The 20744-nt window shown below is 45.9% G+C and overlaps 1 protein-coding gene across 1 annotated transcript in view; it reads right to left on the bottom strand.

Moving 5' to 3' along the window:
• The window catches only part of UBR4 (ubiquitin protein ligase E3 component n-recognin 4), a 3959899-nt gene that overhangs the window by 1193304 nt on the left and 2745851 nt on the right, over window positions 1-20744 (bottom strand). Inside the window, 1 exon segment of the mRNA XM_044087073.1 lies at window positions 994-1143. Within this exon segment, the coding sequence (XP_043943008.1) occupies window positions 994-1143 (150 nt within the window).

Below are 20744 nucleotides of genomic sequence, written 5' to 3'. Positions count from 1 at the left end.
TCCAAATTTCAAAGCAAGCTTTGATAATTCGTGACACATTAACAACTTAGCCTCTTCCCTGATAGGACTATTATCAGTGTCCTTTACATGGTCTGTCAGCATAGAAATATTAAAGAACCTAATCATATCCTTTTTTAAATCATTTTAAGAATAAGTTACAACAGTCATCTATTCTTGCTGCATTCCTCACTACTTCTAGAAAGATCTCTACTACCTCCTTTCTTCTTCTAAGTGATCCCATTTCCATGCTCACAACTCCTTCCTTCCACTTACTTGTAGATGTACACAGGTCCTTGTAAACATCCACCCATTTCTCACTTAACGCATCTGTCACTGTTCTTTTTTGTCAACTTCTAGGCTCCTCAGAGTCACAAACTATTAATTTAACTCCATATAGCCCACTATGACAATTTCATTCTCAATATTTTTGCCCAAAGCTATTTAGTTTCCACAACCTGCAATCATTAAAAAAATGCAATGTGTATTCATGTAAATATTACTTAAAATCAGACTTCTCAACAATACAAAAACTACTTCAGTATGCAAACTCGTTCATGCTCATAATTCAACTACTGCTCTTTCATGACTCGTCTACAAATGCGTACGGCACTACTGTAGTACTGTGTAAATAAAAATTTAACAATGGAAAAAAATCCAGGAGTGTGTTTTGCAGATTCTCAACATGCCACCAATTTAATTACACTGATTTTGCAATTTACAAGCAAATGTGAAAATGTATTACCCAACATGATCGATAATATATGGCACGTACATCTCAGAGAAGCAAGCTCCCGGAATTTGCTTCTTGGCTATGGTATGAACAGCAGTTCTCCTAATACATCTGTTCAATAAAGCTCAATGATGATGGCTAGTTTTCAAATGACCACTGCACCAAGGAAGTAGCAAATGCATATCTTGACTGTTACATATCAGGAACCCTCTTAGACACTGAAGGACAGCATACCACTCAGCACAGAGAAACTCAGCACTCACCTCAGACAAGTAGTAAAACCATGAGTGGTCAAAGACTGGTGGTGGTATTCGTGAATTAGAATCAGCAATCTTCTTGATCTGATATGGCAAGCGAAGGACCATTTCAGTTAACAGCTGAGAATATGCTTCAAATACATCTGCAGCATGTCCCTAGGAGAAAATATGGGAAGAAAACAATACATTTAGCATCAAAATAACCTACAGTCTCTTCACAGAAACACAGAAAAAGAATGTTCATACCTGACGCCCCATAAAGACACCTCAGAATAAACAGATTTGAAGCAAGCTATAAAAATACACTAATGGCTTTCTCTCTCCTTTGTACACAAAACATGACAGATGAGGTTCCCTGAAGAAAACTAGCTAATCAGTACCCAGCTGTCTAATTCAGGAACTGTTAACACTGCTTTTAACCAAGACATTCTTGATAAATGGACTTTCTAAATATTAGTGTTAAGAAAAAGGATAGTGTAGGCCATATTCCAACAAGAACAATGCTTACATATTTAACTTAATGTCTGCAATTGAGGGGTTATGGAAGCAACTGAAGTGAAGAAAACTATTCAATTAACTAACTGGAAGAAAATAATCCTTTACAGAGCAAGAAGATATAGCAAAACCTACTGGCAGACAAATTCAGCTCTTACTTTACACTCCTCCCTTCCCCAGCCTCCCTTCAGGAAATACCATCATATATGACTCCCCTACCATCACTCAGGAACAGTTCCTCAATGCTCCAAGACCAACACTATATCAATGGGCTCTAAAAATATCTCAGACGGTTTTGTAAATAGCATGAAAAGTCACCTATCAGGCCCTCTGGAATCACTATTTAACTGTAGCCTCCAAACAATCTTTGCACCTCATGAATGAAGAAAGTACAGTTGTGTACACTAACCATAAATGTAGATGTTCGAGTGTATTCACTGTTGCAGTCATCACATTTGGGGTTCTCTGCCTGCAGGCAGCCCTCAGTTGGCCTGAATATCAGTCTTGGGATTTCTGCGTTGGATGCTGTCGCTTCTTCCATGACGTCAGGTCGTCAGGGGTATAAAACATGCAGCCGATGCCATTACATCAGTTTTTCTTGCCCCAGATGTCAGATGCCCCCAAAAGAGGAAGCAATTACATGGTATGGAACACCCCCAGCAAAAAGCAAATACACATGATATGAGATTTGCCGAACAAAAAAGGTAAAAGTAAAGAGAAGTTGGGGGGGCTGGAGGGAGGGTAACCAGGACTGCAACAATGAATACACTCGAACATCTACATTTATGGAAGGTGTACACAATTGTACTATGTTCTTCGTGTTTCACTGTTGCAGTCATCACATTTCGATTGATTCCCAAAGCTGAGGAAGGGTGGAGCTAGTTAAGAAGCATTAGGGCTGGCAATCAGGCACTGTAAGACTGCTGTGGCAAATCCAGCTCTGGATTTAGAAAAGATAGGCAAGTGGTAATGCTTGGTGAAAGTGTGTACAGAGCTCCAGGTTGCAGCTTCCAGGATGTCCCTGGTAGGGACCCCCCTAAGAAATGCTGCAGAGGTTGATGTAGCCCCAGTGGAATGCATTCTGATCCTCTGTGGGGTAGGTTTTCTATGGTGTTTGTAGCAGAAATGGATGCAGTGTGTTACCCATTTAGAAATGGTTTGCTTTGAAATGGCCTTGCCCTCTGCCCCTGCAGCAAAGCTGACTAGCAGCTGGTCAGATTTTCTGAAAGGCTTAGTCCTGTCCAGACAGAACCTGAGCTGCCTGTGCACGTCCAGGGAGTGCAGAATCCTTTCCCCTTTATTCTGAGGATTAGGGGAAAAAAGTTGGAAAATTAATGGATTGGTTTAAAGCCACACTAGACAGCACCTTTGGCATAAATGATGGGTTAGCCTGAGGGGAACCCTGTCTGCATGGAAGATAATGAAGGGTTCCACAGCCATAAGGGCCTGCAATTCAGACACTCTTCTTGCTGAAGTGAAGTGATGGCTAAAAGTAAAGCTGTTTTCCATGAGAGGAATTTTAACTCTGCTGTGGCAGCAGGTTTAAAGGGCGGAAGCGTGAGCTTTTCCAATACAAAGTTAAGGTTAATAAATAAAGTTAATACATAAAGTAATAATAGTTAGGTTCAGGGTCTGTAGCGGAGGGTGCAAAATCTTGCCCTCCTGCTGAAACAGCAGGGAAGGTGTCTGAGGCAGGTGCCATGGTAGCACTACTGTCAGATTGTGCAAAAGAGAATACCAGTGCTGGCATGGCCAGTCTGGTGCAATCAGGACTGTCCTTGGCTTGTCCTGTTTGATCTTTATTAGAACCTTTGAGAGGAGGGGTAGCGGGGGAAAGGCATAGATATAGAGACTTTCCCAAGTAAAGGACAGGGCATCCACTTTCCAAGCTTGGCTGTTGGGTGTTCTGGTGCAATATTTGCTCAACTGACAGTTCTGAGGGGAAGCAAAGAGGTCCACCTCTGGTGCCCCCCCATCTGTTCCTGAAAAGCTTGAATATTTTAGGTTCCAGTTTCCACTCGTGTGCTTCCCATGAGAACTCTGCTTAAGCTGTCTGCCAGTGAATTAGTTTGCCTGGCAGGAATCGAGCTTGCAGGCGCACTTGGTTGCTCAAGGCTGTGTACCACAGAGCCATGGCTAAACTGCAGAGTGGGTAGGAATGGGTTCCGCCTGCTTGTTTATGTACCACATAACTGTGGTGTTGTCTGTCTTTACCAATAGTTGTCCTGGAAGAATAAGTCCTTTGAAGGCTGTCAGAGCATTCTGTACAGCTAACAATTCTTTTTGATTGATATGCAGGTGCATTTGCTTTGGGCTCCATTTGCCTTGAATGCATTGTCCTGCCATGTGAGCCCCCCATGCATAGTCTGATGCATCTGTTGTTAGGGTTTGGGCGGCAGGGGGTTGAGTGAAAAGGAGTCCCTTGTTGTGGTAGCAGGTTTCCGTGGGGGGTTTATATTTTTTGCCCCTCTGAGGAACTGCCTTAATAGAGGATGTGAGAATAAAGGAGGATCTGTATTGTACTGTGCAGAAATGGCTGAAGCGTGGATCTTGATGGAGGAGAAGGAAAGGCCACTGTTTAACATCGCAGCTAGGTACTGTAAAATTTGAGGTATATTTATTACCCAAGGATTCTGGCCCTTTTCTTGATTCCAGGAACAAAATCGTTTCCATTTGGCGAAGTAAGCTTTTCTAGTAGAGGGTCTTCTGGCCTCCAAGATGACATCCTGTACCTCCTTGGAGAGGAGAGTCTGTTGGGAAATTAAGGTATTCTTCATGCAGCTAGATTTAGGGTTTTGAGCTGGCTGTGAAGGGTTTTGTAATTGTGCTGGGACAACAGAAGAGGACCTAGAGGTAGGATCCATGGTGGTGAGTGTGTCAGGCTCTTTAGGAGAGGATACCAGTGCTGTCGTGGCCAGTCTGGAGCAATGAGAATCATTTGTGGCCTCTCTGCTCTGGCTTTTAATAGAACTTTGGTCAGTAGAGGAAGAGGCGGGAAGGCATAGACTGTCAATGTTGTCCAATTGAGAGTGCGTCCACTTTCCATGCCTGTGGATGATAGGTCCTTGAACAAAAATTTTCCAACTGGTGATTTTTGTGGGTAGCAAATAGATCTATGTCTGGCTGTCCCCATGCCTGAGTTATCTTTGAGAAGACTTGAGGATGCAACTTCCATTCGTGTGGGTCTGTCATATTTCTGCTCAAGTTATCTGCCAGTGTGTTTTCCCTCCCTGGCAGGAATTGTGCCTGTAGTTGAATTTGTAAGTCCAGTGCTGTGTTCCACAGGGTCATGGCTTGCCTGCACAGGGGGTATGAATGAGTTCCCCCCTGTTTGTTTATGTACCACATGACTGTGGTGTTGTCCGTCCTTATCAATAGCTGGCCTGGATGCAGTAGGTCTTTGAAGGTCATAAGAGCATTTTGCACGGCTAGCATCTCCTTTTGGTTGATGTGTAGGTGCTTCTCTTTTTGGGACCATTTTCCCTGAATGCACTGATCTTCCATGTGTGCTCCCCAGGCATAGTCTGAGGCGTCCGTTGTGATGATTTGAGTTGCTTGAGGTAAACAGAAAGGGAGACCTGTGTTTCTTTGGCATGCTTGAGCCCACCACAAAAATTCCTTTTGAAAGCATGGAATGAGTGGTATAATTGTTTCCAAGCTGTGGCTGTGTTGAGACCATAAGTTTTTTAGATACCACTGTAGTTTCCTCATATGCAGCCTTGCACACGGGATTAGTAGGATGCAAGATGCCATGAATCCCAGAGCCTGTAGGACTTTCCTTGCAGTTAGTCTGGTGAAAGTTGCCATTTTGTTGAAGTATTGAGACAGTTGCCCTTGTTTGTCTGGCGTGAGGTAGGCCATCTGGGTGGTTGTATTTAAGCTGGCACCCAGGAAAATTATCTGTTGAGAAGGTATTAGTTTTGATTTCTTTTTTTTTCACTGTGTATCCCAGGTAGTTTAACAGTTTTATTACAAACACCAGATGCTGCAATAGAATGTCCTTGCTGTCCGCTTGGATCAGGCAGTCGTCCAGATATGGATAGATTTGTATTCCTTGTTGTCTGCAGAAGGCAATTACTGATGCCAGGCATTTCGTAAACACTCTGGGCGCAGTAGATAAGCCAAAGGGCAATACAGAGAATTGGTAATGGGTTGAACCTGCAAGAAATCTGAGGTATCTTCTGCAATCTTGTCTGATAGGGACATGTAGGTATGCCTCCTTGAGGTCCAGTGTTACCAGCCAAGACTCCTTGTCCAGCATAGGAAGAAGCTGCTGTAATGTGAGCATCTTGAATTTTGGCACCTGTAGATATGTGTTTAGGATGGATAGGTCTAAGATGGGTCTCCAATCTTTGCCCTTCCTTGGTACCAGGAATAGTCTGGAATAAAAACCTTGACTTTGTTCTTTTGCAGGTACCTCGCTTTCATATCCATGAGAGTGGAAATTTGTCTTTGTGCCTCTGCCCTTTGATTTTGTGGCAGGTTTGGCAAGCCTCTCATTTTTGGAAGGGTGTGAAAGTGGAACCTGTAGCCTCTGTCTATAATGTCCAGAATCCATTTGTCTTTTGTAACTATGTGCCAGTTTTTTGAAAATAATGCCAGTTTTCCGCTCAAAGGTGCTGCCATTATAGCTTTGCTTGGCAGGCATAGGGGGAAGTCATTGTGTCCGTTTTCTAAATGACTGTGATCTATCTTCTCCACCTCTTGGAGTTGGTGCTTGCCACTGTCTACCTCTGTAAGATCCATGAGGTTGTCCTCTACCCCTTGGGCGTCTGTATCTGCCCCTTTGAGGTCTGTCCGTGGCTGGAAAGGACCAATTTTTTGAAGGCCAGTTTCTGCTGAAGCGTGGAGGTTGCACCTGCAAGAAATCTTTCATTGTTTGCATAGATTTTGTTTTTTCCTCCATTTTCTTTAGTACCTCCTCAGCTTTAACACCAAACAATACATCTTTTTGAAGTGGTGCATCTAATAACTTTGCTTTGACATGATCTGGTAAAGTTTGTTCTTTGAGCCAAGCATGTCTACGTATGACAGACCCCGTGACAGCAGCTCTGCATGAGGCCTCTAAAGCATCAAAACCACACTGCAAGGTATGTTTACCCACTTGCTCTGCTCCATGCAACAAATCCTGCAACTCTTTCAAATCTGGTTGTTCTGTTTGTGTCATTTTGCTTTTCAGCTGAGATAACAAAAACTGTTGGTACTTTAACATATGAAATTGACAGTTTAATGCCCGCATGGTTAAAGTGGCAGATGTATACACCTTTTCCCCCACCTTTCTAATGCTCTGGAATCTCTCTGAAGGTAAAGGGTTTTTAGCAGTAGAGGCCTTTATTCCCTTGGGACCCTGTGAAATTGTTTCTGGGTCAGCAGTATGGCTTTTATAAAGGAACTGGTGAGAATCAGGGACCCGGTAATACCTGTCTGGTTTAACAGGGGCTGGAGGTAAAGAATCTGGATTAAGAGTGGCTTCTGCGTACACATCATCCAAAATATCTATAACAGGAGGGATAGCCAGGGGCCTATGCTGGGGGGGCAGTAGAAATTCGCTGAGCCTTTTCTTGGAATCCAAGTAATCTTGGCCTTCCCAGTGAAAGTGCTCCCTCAATGTATGCAGGGTTTCCCCAAAAGAGTAGTCCTCAGGGGGAGAGACCGAGGGAATAGACTCCTCAGCATCAGAGTCTCCAAAAGGGGAATAGGCATAATCCTGGTCCTCAGAATGGTCTGAGGCAATAGAAGCCTGGTCTGAGGAAGGGTAGTCTTCCTCCAATCTGGGTCTTTTGTCAGAGGGGGGGTTGAGAACCCCTGATGAGAGTTACCAAATCCTCAGTCATTTTAAGCATCTGTTTTTTAGGCATGGGGCCTTGAGAGGAGGTCTGAGGACCCTGTTTTTTAGTTTTCATGGCAGCTTTAGATTTAGTGAAGGATTTAATAGAGAAGGTGGAAGGCCTGAAGACGCCTTCAGAAATGGCAGGCCTCACTAAGTTTTCAGTTTCCCTGCCAAGAGTGGCATCGGTATCTGCAGTGGGAATGGAGGCCGAGGAGCCTGCGACCTCAGGTACTGAAGTCACCGGTAAAATAGTTTCATCGGTAGTCAGGGGCTGCGTAGACACCTCGCTGAGAACCGGAGAACCGGTAGTCGGCCTAAGCGTGGTCTCTGTACTCTGTGCAGACCTCGGATGTCGGTCCTTGTCTTTGCGTCTTTTGCTTAAAACTGGCGTTGGTGTATCCGACATGATATAATTAAACTTTTTGCCAAAATAATGAAGGGCGAACTCCGCCCGGTGCTTAATAGTGCGCTTGCTGAACCTAGCACAAAAATGGCAGGCCGAGACGTCGTGGTCTGGCCCTAAGCAAGGTATACAGAAAGAGTGAAAATCCTTATGCGGTATTTGCTTCCCACAAGAAATGCAATTATTAACTTTGACTGACATCGGTCTGAGGCAAGAAAAGTTTCCCCAACGGGGTACTTCGCTTTAAAGAAGACTTTGGCTGAAATACTTTTGTAAATCTCAGGAGCTGGCCGACCGGCATTTGCGAACTGCTTCTGCTTCGGGCACCGCGCGGCAAGAAAGACTGAAGAAAATGCCGTCGGCTGGCTCTTTTATACCCCTGCCGCACTGTCAGGGAAGAAGCGATGACAACAGACGCCGGACCTAGACTTTGGAATTCGGCAGACCGAGGACCCGCCTGACGGCAGTATAACCCATCTGTAATGACTGCAGCTGTATGCACGATGAACATCTGGCTAGGCTTAAAAAGGCTCGCAAGGGCAGTTAGCTTAGTACTAACCTATGAACCTATAAGAAGTTTCTTTACAAATGTCAGGTGCTGTAGTAGCAATTCCTGACTGTCAGGCTGAATCAGGCAATCGTCCAAGTATGGATAAATTTGAATCATTCTCTGCCTGCAATATGCAATGCCTGGAGCTAGGCATTTTGTGAATACCCTGGGCGCAGTACATAAGCTAAAGAAGTGCAAAGTGTAACAAAAAAAAAAGTGAAAGTGCAGAGAACTGATGCTGCATAGAGCCTGCTCTGAAACGTAGATATTTCCTGCAAGATTCCCTTATGGGGATGTGCAGATAAGCTTCTTTCAAGTCTAGGGTTGCTAGCCAGGAGTCCTTGGCTAGCATAGGAAGCAGCTGTTGGGGAGTAAGCATTTTGAATTTTGAAGCCACCAGAAAGGTGTTGAGAATAGACAGATCCAAGATAGGACGCCAAGAGTTTTCTTTTCTGGGTACCAGAAACAGTCTGGAATAAAAGCCTTGTCCCCTTTGTTCTGCTGGGACAGGTGTAATAGCTTTGATACTGAGGAGAGAAAGTACTTGTGTTTGGGCCTCTGCCCACTGGTTTGGGGGGAGGTCTGGCCATCTGCTTCGGGTTGGGAGTGAGTGGAATCTGTATCCCTGGGAAACAATGTTTAAGACCCATCTGTCCTGGGTAATGTACTCCCAGTTTTTGGCATGCAGGTCAAGTTTCCCTCCTAAAGGTGCAAGTACTTGGGCAAGGCTTGGAAGAGTAATGGATAAGTCACTGCGAGATTTTACAACAGGGTGGCAGCTTACTACTTCCTATTTTGGACGTGGGTGGACTCCATTGCTTAGATCTGTGCATACTCTGAGACTGTAGTCTTGGAGGTCTGCTGCCCCTGGGTTTGGCCTGAGAACATCTGGGAGGGACTTGAAAAGACCAGTATTTTGAAGGCCTATGCCTACTGAATCTAGGTGGCTGTACTTCTAAGAAATCTTTAACAGTTTGCATAGATTTAGCTTTTTCCTCCATCCTTTTCAGGAGGACTTCTGCTTTATTGCCAAATAGACGCTCTTGGTATAATGGTGCATCTAGTAATTTTGCTTCGACATGGTCTGGGAAGTTTTGTTCCTTAAGCCAAGCATGCCTTCTAAGAACAGACCCAGTGACACCAGCCCTGCAAGATGCTTCTAAGGCATCAAAACCACATTGCAAAGTACGTTTACCAACTTGGTTAGCAGAATGCATTAACTCTTGTAAATCTTTATGTTCTGCACAATCAGGAATCAACATCATTTTCTGTTTAATTAGTTCCATAATATGTTGTTGATACTTTAACATATGAAACTGGCAATTTAAAGCCCTGATGGTAAGAGTAGCAGAGGTGTATACCTTCTTACCCAATCTGTCTAAAGCCCTAGAATCCCTGTCCGAAGGGGGAGGATTTTTGGTCATTGTAGCCTTAATGCCTTTAGGTCCCTGGGAAATGGTCTCTGGATCCGGAGCAGGATTCTTAAAGAGGAATTTGTGGGAGCAGGTACTCTATAGTACCTGTCAGGTTTCCTGGGAGCTGGAGACAAAGTATTAGGGATAAGGCTGGATTCCAAGAAGACATCATCTACAATTTTCAGAACAGGAGGAATAGCTAGAGGCTGGGGTTGAGGCAAGTTTAAAAATTCCCTGAGTCTCTTTTTGGACTGAGAGTAGTCCTGGCTCTCCCAGCAGAAATGCTCTCTAAGGATATGCAGGGTTTCACCAAAAGAAAAATCTTCTGGTGAGGAAGCAGAGGGAATGGAATCCTCTGCATCAGAATCCTCATAGGTAGATAAGGGTATGTCCTGGTAATCAGACGGGTCAGAGTTATCAGACACCTGATCAGAAGAATCAGAAGAAAATTCACTTCTTGGTCTTTTTGAGGGGGAAGGCTAACTTCCCCTAATTAAAGTACTAAGGTCTTCAGCCATTCTAAGCATTTGTTTTTGTGGCATGTGGACCTGAGAATGTGCTTTGTCATCTGTTTCCTAGGCGGAGTGCAAACTTTAGGCCAGAGAAATCCAGTATTTTTGATTTGAAATGAAGTCGGTTTTATATGAAAAATGGAAGGCCTGAATACACCCTCAGAAGCCGGTGCCTGCACAGTGGCTCCAGACCCATCCAAGGTAGCGACATCCGCAAGTTCCATAGTCGAAGCATCTCTCGGCATAATGGACTCCGAATGGGTCTCAGTAGAGGCCTGCGAATCTGTAGAAGTGGGTATCAGGGGCTGCAAAAGCACCCGAGTACCAGCAGACTGGCGACTAGCTTAACGGTAGCATTGTTGGCAGTTTTGGAACTATGCAGTCTGTCTCTGTCTTTATCCTTACATTTTTTTGGAAGATCGGTAGTCGGATGGCTTATCAAAGCCATTCTGGAATACGGAGATAGAGCGCAAAAGACTTTAGTGACAAAAATAGCCCGGCAACAAATAGTTTGGGCATTGAACAAGGCACAAAACAGACAGCGAGGAACGTCGTGGTCTGGGCCTAAACAGGTAACGCAGTTGTTGTGTCTTTCGGCTTTTCCCAGTTAGGGGTCGCCACAGCGGAACTCCGGTCCGCTAATGACTGCTGCAGTAAGAATGAAAATCTCTGAGATATTTGCTTTCCACAGGCAAGACAATTACTAATTTCTTCTGACATTGGTTAGAGCAAGAAAAAAGGATCCCCAAACGGGGTACTTATCTTTTAGAAGACCTCAGGTCTGAAACTTGAAAAATGAAAATTTCAGGAGGCGGCCGACCGGCACTTGCGAACTGCTTCGGGCACCGCATGGCAAGAAAGACTAATGTAATGGTGTCGGCTGCATGTTTTATACCCCTGACGACCTGACGTCATGGAAGAAGTGACAGCATCAGATGCAGAAATACCAATATTCAGGCTGACTGAGGGCTACCTGCAGGCAGATAACCCCAAATGTGATGTCTGCAACAGTGAAACACGAAGAACATCAACAACCATCAACCTTCTGCATACAAAGGCTGCCCATCTACAGACCATGGCAACTACAAACCCATAAGTCTCACTAGTCTTATATGCAAAGCCATGGAAAGAATCATGGAATTGATCAATAATGACAAAGGAAACCTGCAGACACTGACTCCAACCCAGTTTGGTATCGTCTAGGGCAGGTCAAGCCTACTCAACTTGGTGGACTTCTTTGAGAAGGTAACCAAAGGAATGGACAAGGACAAAAAAGCTTCCATTACTTTTCTTGACCTGGCCAGGGCATTTGGCACAATACCCCACTCAGGCATGGTTGACAAACTCAAGAGGTTAGGTATAAACCCTTATGTCACCCACTGGAAAGCCATATGGTTCACAGACAGTACCCAGGAAGTTAGAACTGGGAAGTCTACATCTACAAGGAGGCCAGTCACCATCTGAGCCCCTCAGGGATCAATCCTAGGACTGTTCTTTTTGGGTATCTACTTCTCTGAAGTTAATGCAACATCAATGGCCTCTGCCTGACAAAATTTGCAGACTACTGCAAATTAGAAGCAGTCACACAATCTCCTGCTGACAATTGTTCTCCAATACCACAAAACAGGTGGCAATGCAATTCACTAAAACTAAATGCCAAGAAATGCATAATAGCATTATTTGGGAAGTTGGCCATCACTGGTAATTATCATACTGACAACACACCCCTAAGAGACAACCCAGCAGTTAAGGACTTGAGGACACACAAACAATAACTGAGCCTTTTACCATCATGTGTCTACTGTAATGAGGAAATCATTCTGTACATCTTGTAAACACTGGTATGGCATCTAGATCAAAGGAGGGTCACTGTTCCACTGTATTCAGCATTCATCAGACTTACCACTGCATACAATGCCTTTTTGATATGTACCCAACCAAGCACATTCAACAACTGGAACGTCCACAGAAGTTCCTCACTACAAGAATACACGGTATAAACATGTCCTATGCAGACCACCTGAAAGCCCTCTCTCTGTATTCTGTCTCTGACATGCTGTTGATGGGAGATCTACGCCTGGTATACAAGGCATCAATGGACCCACTCTAATGGGCCTCCTGCATAACCACAAAACAAACAGCAACACAATTACCCTCTCTCAAGATCTCAACCATGTCTGTGATCCAAAGAGGACCTGCTAGAGAGACAAGTATATATCCCAGGGACTATCCCTTCTCCAGAACAGGTTTCTCATCCATGTGAATCAGAGTTCCTCCCCAACCCGATTAAAGTGCAACTTGGCAACTGAATGGGAAATGGGAACTTATCCCTGGTTTGGCACCTATGTCTCTAATGGACACAGGCAGCCAGTAAATGGTTCACCTCCCAGGTCTCTGACTGTAAATGTTTCAACTCCCAAGCACCTGCTTACATGTACCAAGGGAACCAGAACTTGTCAGCGATTTGGAATGCATGGCTAGGCTTAGAAAGATCCTAGTGGTCGTTAGCCTGGTACATACCCTATGCTATTAAAGCACTGTAATAAAATCATCTATGCCTTCCCACAATTTCAGCCACATATATCATCACTCCCTATGGACAGACTACTACTTATCTAGATAAGAGTAACTGTTGTAAGAGCATGATACCTCAAGCTGTTCACCTGCCACCTACACCACTTCATTTAGAGCAACAAAGTACACAAACTTTTAGTTATGTACTTACCATAACTTTAGATGTTTGGGATCCATCTCGCCTACATTCTGTACTGATGGGTTCGGAGCCGATCCTCGGCTCCGACTCGGCACACTATACTATAGAGCGAAGTCTCTAATTGGCTGAGCTATTCTACATCCCAGGATGCACCACCACTACTTCCCCAGATCTTGTTTGTCCGCACACATTCATAGACAGTTGAAATAACATTGCAAGGTGTTTCAAGGTGAAACGGCTAAACAGAACCGTCCGGTCTCTTCTGATCTCCAAGGCAGGGGGAAGGAGAGTGGGTTATTAGGAATGTAGGCGAGATGGATCCCAAACATCTAAAGTTATGGTAAGTACATAACTAAAAGATGTTATGTGATCCTATCTCGCCTACATTCTGTACTGATGGGACAGCGTCCCTAGCACCTGATTCCTGGGTGGCTCACTGGAAAACACCCTGAGAACTGTAGAACCGAAGGAAGCTTGCCCCCGAGATGCCACATCCAATTTGTAATGAGAAATGAAGGTGTGAGGAGAAGACCAGGTAGCCGCAGCACAAATGTCACTAATGGCAAGCTTGGAATGAAAGGCTGTCGAAGTAGCCATAGCCCTTGTAGAATGAGCTTTCACTGTGGTTGTAAGCTCTCTACTAGAAAGAAGGTAAGTATGACTGATACAGTCTCTGATCCACTTGGCAATGGTGACCTTCGTGATGGCTTTGCCCAATTTATTGTCCGAAAAGGACACAAACAACTGATCTGTTTTCCGTGTCTGGTGCGTCCTAAGTAGAAATGCAACTGCCTGTGAACATCCAATGAATGGAAGATGTATTCTGCTCTGTCTGAGTAGTTTGGGAAGAAAACTGGGAGTTCCAATGACTGTTGAAGACAAAAACTAGAACAAACTTTGGGAACAAAGGATGGATTAGGCCTGAGGGATACTCTATCCTTATGAAAAACCAGGTACGGCGGTTTGACACATAGGGCTTGAAGTTCCGAAACTCTTCTGGCTGATGTAATTGCCACCAAAAAGGCAGTCTTCCAAGAAAGAAATTTCAAGTCACAAGTTGCTGCCGGTTCGAAGGGGGAAGAGGTCAAAGCACCTAATACGAAATTAAGATCCCACGGTGGAGCTGGATGAGAAATCGGAGGTCGTAGCAGTCCAGCACCTTTCATGAAGGCTTTACACAACTTATTGCTCATCAAAGGTGGGTCTATACTTTCATGAAAATTAGAAATAGCTGCTAATTGAACTTTGATGGTAGAGACCGAAGAACCTTGATTGAATAAGGAAGCCAAAAATTTTAAAACTTCAGACACTGGGGCAGTAATGGGATCCAATCCCCGGAGTTAGGCCCAAATGGCGAATCTCTTCCATTTGCTGTTATACATTTTTTTAGTGGAATTCTTGTGAGCCGAGGACAAGATATGTATAACTTCCGAGTCCAAAACCTGGTTCCTGACTATGGTCGGAAGTGGAGGAGCCAAGCTGTTAACCTCAATGAGTGAAGGGAATGATGCAGCTGTCCCGAATGGTGAATCAAGAGATCTGGAACCTGGTCCAGGAACCATGGACCGTCCAGTGCGCATTTCCGAAGAAAGGGGAGCCAGACTTGACGAGGCCAGTATGGGGCAACTAAAATCATCTTGCACTGCAAGTGAATCGCCTTCTGGATCACCCTGGGAAGTAGGGGAACCGGTGGAAAGGCGTACAGTAGGCCGTTGGGCCAAGCTTGGACTAGGGCGTCCTTGGGAAACCCCCCCGGAACTGGGGTGAGAGAAAAGAACTGTAGACATTTCGTGTTGAGGGGAGTTGCAAAGAGGTCGCAACAAGGAGTTTCCCATCTTCATAAGATCTGAGCTGCCACTCTGTCGTTCAGAGACCACTCGTGCGGGGAGAGAATAGTTCTGCTCAGCCTGTCGGCTATCACATTGGATTTCCCCGGAATGTGTGTTGCTACCAAGAAACGGTTGGTTGCAACAGCCCAATCCCATACTTTCATGGCCTCTCTGCAAAGGGGGTAGGACCTGGTCCCTCCCTGCTTGTTCAGGTACCAGACTACTGACATGTTGTCGGACTGAACGGCAATGATGCCCTGGGGGAGGTAACTGTGTAGTGCTTGTAGCGATAGAAGCACCGCCCTCATTTCCAGTATGTTGATGTGTAGGGAACTCTCGTCGGGGTGCCACTTGCCTTGGACTGACCTGCCCAGGTAATGTCCCCCCCACCCCGTCTGGGAGGCATCCGTAGTCAAAGTGGCCACTGGAGGTGGAGGAACAAAGGGTCGCCCCTGATCCAGGTTGGAGGAAAGAAGCCACCAACAGAGGTCCTGTTTGCACGTCTCCGTGATCATAATGAGGTGACTGAGAGGGAGATTCTGATACGACCACTGGACTGACAGGAGTCACTGGAGAATCCTCATGTGCAATCTTGCTAAGGGAACTAGGAGAACGGTAGCCGACATGGAACCCAACAGTTGTAGGACCATCCTTGCTGGGGCTCGGTGTTTGAAGAGCAATGCTCGGACTTGAGATTGTAATGTTTCTATCCTCTCTGTAGGAAGATAGACCCGCATTTGCTTTGAGTGTATCTCTACTCCGATAAACCATATGCGCTGAGATGGCAGCAACACGGACTTTGCCCAATTGAAGGTGATTCCTAGGGAGTCTCCTAGAGAAATAGTAGCTGCTAGGTTTTGTAAGAGTAGACGCCTGGAGGTGGCAGTTAGGAGCCAGTCGTCTAGATATGGAAACACCTGGAATCCTAGACTTCTCAGGTGAGCAGTCACCACTGCCAAACATTTGGTGAACACCCTGGGGGCTGTGGTGAGACCAAAGGGCAGTGCACGGAACTGGAAATGACCGTCTCCCAGGCTGAAGCGCAAGTGTCTCCTGGACGCGTGACCTATCAGGATGTGATAATAGGCGTCCTTGAGATCTATGGAGCACATCCAAACACCTTTCTCCAGCAGCGGGAGAATGGATTGTAAAGTGACCATCCGGAACTTGGACTTCTTGACAGAACGGTTGAGCTTGCTGAGATCCAAGATGGGCCTCATGTCCCCGGTCTTTTTTGGCACCAAAAAGAATCTTGAGTAAGTCCCTAATCCGGTCTGGTCTTCGGGGACCGGTTGGGAGACTCCTTTTTGAAGCAGATTTGAAATTTCGAAGGCTGCGAGATCCCGTTGACTGGGTGGTGGGTCCGGGATTTTCCGGGATGGTGGGGGGGGGGCTGCGAAAAGGGGATGTTGTAACCTCCGGCAATGATTCTGAGCACCCATCGGTCCTGGGTGATATTCTCCCAGGCCTTTAGGTGCTTCGAAAAGCGACCCCCGACTGGCTCCGGAGCGGCGCAGTCGGGCAATCCTTCAGGGATGCTGGAAGGTTGAGGAGCCACGAAAGGACTCATGGTCTCCAGTGTTGCGGGGGCCTCTGCCGCCTCTGGGACGGCGTCTTCCTGAAAAATTTCCCCCTCCTCTGCCTCTAGAAGGGGGATAATCCTGCTGTGAGGGGTAAGTCTTCTGAGATTTGCGGAACCACATTTTCCCCCCTCTTCTAGCCTTGGGATAAGGCCGGAAGGGAGTGGAAAACCGTGCCCCTACGGCAGTCAAAGTCTTACCCTCTTGTTCACAGCGGGTCAAGGTGTCCTTTACCTTGGGTCCAAACAAGGAGGACCCATCAAAGGCAGCGTCGGCAAAGGAAGACTTGAAGGCCTCCGCAAAATGACACAGGCGGAGCCAGGCCTGTCTCTGTAGAGCAACACCTGTACCCGCCGCTCTACTCGGCCCCTCGGCCGCATATGAAATGAGCCTCATGGACGAGTTCGATATAGATGACAGGGTAGCCAACTGAGAGATAACCGTCTGGGCCAACTGCTCAGGTAGGTTACCAGAGAGGGTATCCGACAGCTCCTTGACCAGATCCCTCTGAAGTCTGGTGAAGTGCGTAAGGTAATTCAGAGACCTTAAAGTAAAGGCCGCTGAAGTAAGGGTGCGCTTCCCGTACCGATCCATACTCCTGGACTCTTTATTAGGAGGGTGGACGGACGTTGAAGCCTCTGCCACATCTTGCTGGGTAGCAGATGCCACCACCAGGGCATCTACGGCCACACCTTTGGATAAGAATTCCTTCTCTGGGGGGGCTGACAAAAATTTATTCGGGCGAGCTCGCACCGGTTCCACAGAATCCGGGTGCTCCCACGCCCTTCGAGAGATCAAATCCAAGAGCTCATCGAAGGGCGGAGACACCCAGGAGGCGGAAGGCTGAGCCCCTAAGGCCTTGAGGAATACCGACTCCTCAGCGGAAGGGGGTTTGGATTGCCAGTCGCCTCGTTGTTTGAGGATTTCTAAGATGTCCACAAAGGAGACATCGTCCGAGGACGACTTGGGGGACCCCTCCGCATCATCAAGGTCGGTGTCTGAGGTGAGAGACTCATCAGGCGAGTCGACGTGCTTCCTCTTACACTGTCTCTTCCTGGGAGGTTCCTCCAAAGAAGCTTAGGAAGGACCCCCAGGAAGGGAGGAATCCCCAATGGGGGTGACCTCAGGCTCCAGGGCTCCGCTGTCCTGAGACGGGGGGACAAAAAAGGAACAAGTCTCCATGCCAAGGGAAGGTGCCGGAGAGATGGTGGAGGTAGCCAAGGAAGATTTGGCTAAAGCACTCCTCATGGCCCTGAAGGCCGGACCCCCAGAGTCCTGGGACAGTCCGACCCCCGAGGCCACAACAGTAGAAGGCACTCCCGCAGCCGAAGCACTGAGAGGGAGGCTCGGAACCGAAAGCATTGGACCCAAAACGTCACCCCCGGGGCCGACCGAGGAGGTCCGTGTACCGAACTCCGACCCGAAGGTCGGGGTTGGAGTAAGGGTCAGAGCCGACCTGAAAACCTCCACCGGCTCCACCAGCACTGACTCCAATGGTGCCGAGGCTGTTGGAGGAGGAACCAAAACCACAGGGTGGACAATCGGCTCCGGAGCTGACTGGGCTGGAGCCGATACTAACTTTTGAAAGACTAGAGACTGAAACACCCTTTGAAGTACCCTGTCAATATCAGAATCGGACATCCTCGAGGACCGAGAAGAGACCAATCGGGCCCGAGTTGACTTCTCCGCCGGTTCCGAAAGACTGGGGGACCGGCTCCGAATAGTCTCAAGTATTATCGGCGCCGAGGGAGATTCCACCAGTACAGCAATCTCCCTCGGAGCAGACAGGGACTTCGGCGCCGAGGTAGAAGAGTCTGAGTGTGCGACCTTTCTCGGCTCCGAAACCATTGGAGCCGAAGAAGGTGACCCACCTCTCGATGCTCGAGCTCTCGGCTCCGAGGACAGAGGAGTCGAGGCTGGAGGCACCGAGGCAGACCATTCCGACCTCGGCTCCGATGTCCGTGGAGCCGACGGAGAAGCCTGCCTTGATTTCTTTGCTGTCGGCTCAGACGGACTGGTCGGAGCCGAAGACGACTTCTTCCTGGAGGAAGAGGGGGAAGAAGATAAAGCCTCCTCAAAGGAAGGGGAGATCATCCCTTTCAGTATCAATTTGTTTTTCCTCTCTTGGAGGACACGGGAGGAAAAAGCGTGGCATACACTACACGACTCTTGAAGGTGCTTAGGCCCTAAGCAATAAACACACAGAGTGTGATCATCCGTTACCGACATTTTGTACCCACACTTGGTACATTTTTTAAAACCCGAAGGTCTGTGTTCCTTCGACATCACTAGCAAGCAACCAAAAACCAACTAGGGACAAAAATTAAGCACACAAGCCAAATCCCTCTAACTTAAACAGGATCGACCAAGGGAACTATAACAACGCTCTACAGAGCGCGAGGGCAAGGCCCCTCTAACTAAAACGGGACCTTAGAGAAACAAATACCACACAAAACAATTACAACAGTTTTAGAACAATTTTACAACAATTACTTTAAAACAGCAGGGCCTGAACAAGGCCGAAGAAGAGCGCGAGGGAACCCCCACCAGTTAAAGCGGGAACCTAACGCCAAGAAAAACACACAACTTTTTCACAACAAAACACTCAACAAATGATAAGTAGCTGTTAAAACAGCTTTTGGGTGAAAAATTAGAGAAATTCTGACAGAAAACTAGTCAGTAAAGAGTACTTAGCCCAGCCAAGTCGAGACCACGTCTATTGCTGTCAAGCGGCAAACGAGATCTGGGGAAGTAGTGGTGGTGCATCCTGGGATGTAGAATAGCTCAGCCAATTAGAGACTTCGCTCTATAGTATAGCGTGCCGAGTCGGAGCCGAGGATCGGCTCCGAACCCATCAGTACAGAATGTAGGCGAGATAGGATCACATAACATCTAAGTACTACAGTGTCACCTACTAGCTTTTTATACTTTAAAAAGGTGAAGTTAACACCTGGAAGCAGGCTAAGGAGAACATTCTTCTCAAACTGATGCATTACTAATCACTGCTTGTCATACCTAGAGACTGCGTCTGTTGCACTTTCCATCTATGAGCAAATTTGATGCATTGCCTGGAGCCTGAATAAGTAAATAAAGTATCTGTATATAAAAATGCATCAATTTGTATGTTTTAAGATTTTTAAATGAGAAATACAAATCTGTGTTCTTACAGAATCATTTGACTTGAAAGAAAACCCTCCTTGACAGATCTGATTGCTGGGTTCATTCAGTTCACTAATCAAAATGCAGCATCTTTTTCTCTGGAAATTCCTGCACTCAGGGAAAGATGCACAACCATGACACAACAAACTGTGATGTAGTGGATCAACTACATATGACGACTCACTTTCAAGTCCACAGATGTACTACATGTAAATGCCTGTATATGCATGTATGTATACACAATACACCCCCCCAACATTCATAAATACATACATATACAGGCATATATGCATACCTGTGGATTTAACTGTTGTCTGCTGCACCCAGGCTGCATGCATAAAAGGTCTGCTATGGATCACTGTATCATACCCGTCAAATTATAATTAAGAGAATACATCAGGGTAGGTTCCCTAATGTTAGGTATAATAAATATATTATACTAGGGTAATCTACAAGGAGGCATTCTTTAATTGGTCAATACAAACATTTTAACATCAAGGAAGCCAATATAATTTTGCACAGGTTTGCTGAAGCCTTCCCTGTACCTTAAAGCCCCTCAAGGACTTGGCCTACATGACAGAAAAATCAGAGGCAGCTAGTCTCCATCCAAGCCCAAAGACAGAGGTAGTTACTAAAGAAATAAGGGCACATCCATAGCCAACATGTACTATCACTGAAACAAACCAAAAGCAAAACAAAAGAAAATAACCCCAAAATGATAGAGAGAAATCAACCAACTTAAGCCCCCCCCCCAACACACACACATACACACACACACACACACACACACACACACACACACACACACACACACACACACACACACACACAATGCAACCTGTGGACCAAACTGAAGGAAGGAAAAGATACGGCAAGATTCACAACTCTCAATAGACAGTACAGAAGCAGCTCAAAACTGTCGGAAAGGCATATAAACAATACACTACATACTGTTAAACTGGAGAAATACTTGACAAAAAAAACACATATGCATCAAATATTTTCAGGAGTTTATTTATTTAGAAACAAAACAAAGTTCTCAATGGAAGTATGCTTCCACTTTAACCTCCCAAAACCTCTCCTAATGTGCAAATATTCAACAGATGCATCAATCTGACTGATTAGTTGAGAAGCCTGAAAAGAGTGCATACAACATTCCTAAATGTCACTAAGAAACACCATTAAATGTATTTAACTCAAACTTTACTTGAAAGAGACAATATAGCGTAACGTAGAGAAAAGTTTAAGAAAAATGACCGATTCTTATTAAG

The sequence above is a fragment of the Protopterus annectens genome, chromosome 1.part1, assembly GCF_019279795.1.
Source record: "Protopterus annectens isolate FY-2018-M chromosome 1.part1, PAN1.0, whole genome shotgun sequence".
NCBI classification, from domain to species: domain Eukaryota; kingdom Metazoa; phylum Chordata; order Ceratodontiformes; family Protopteridae; genus Protopterus; species Protopterus annectens.
Note: the sequence above shows the minus strand (reverse complement) of the source record. Positions and strands in the feature narration are given on the sequence as shown.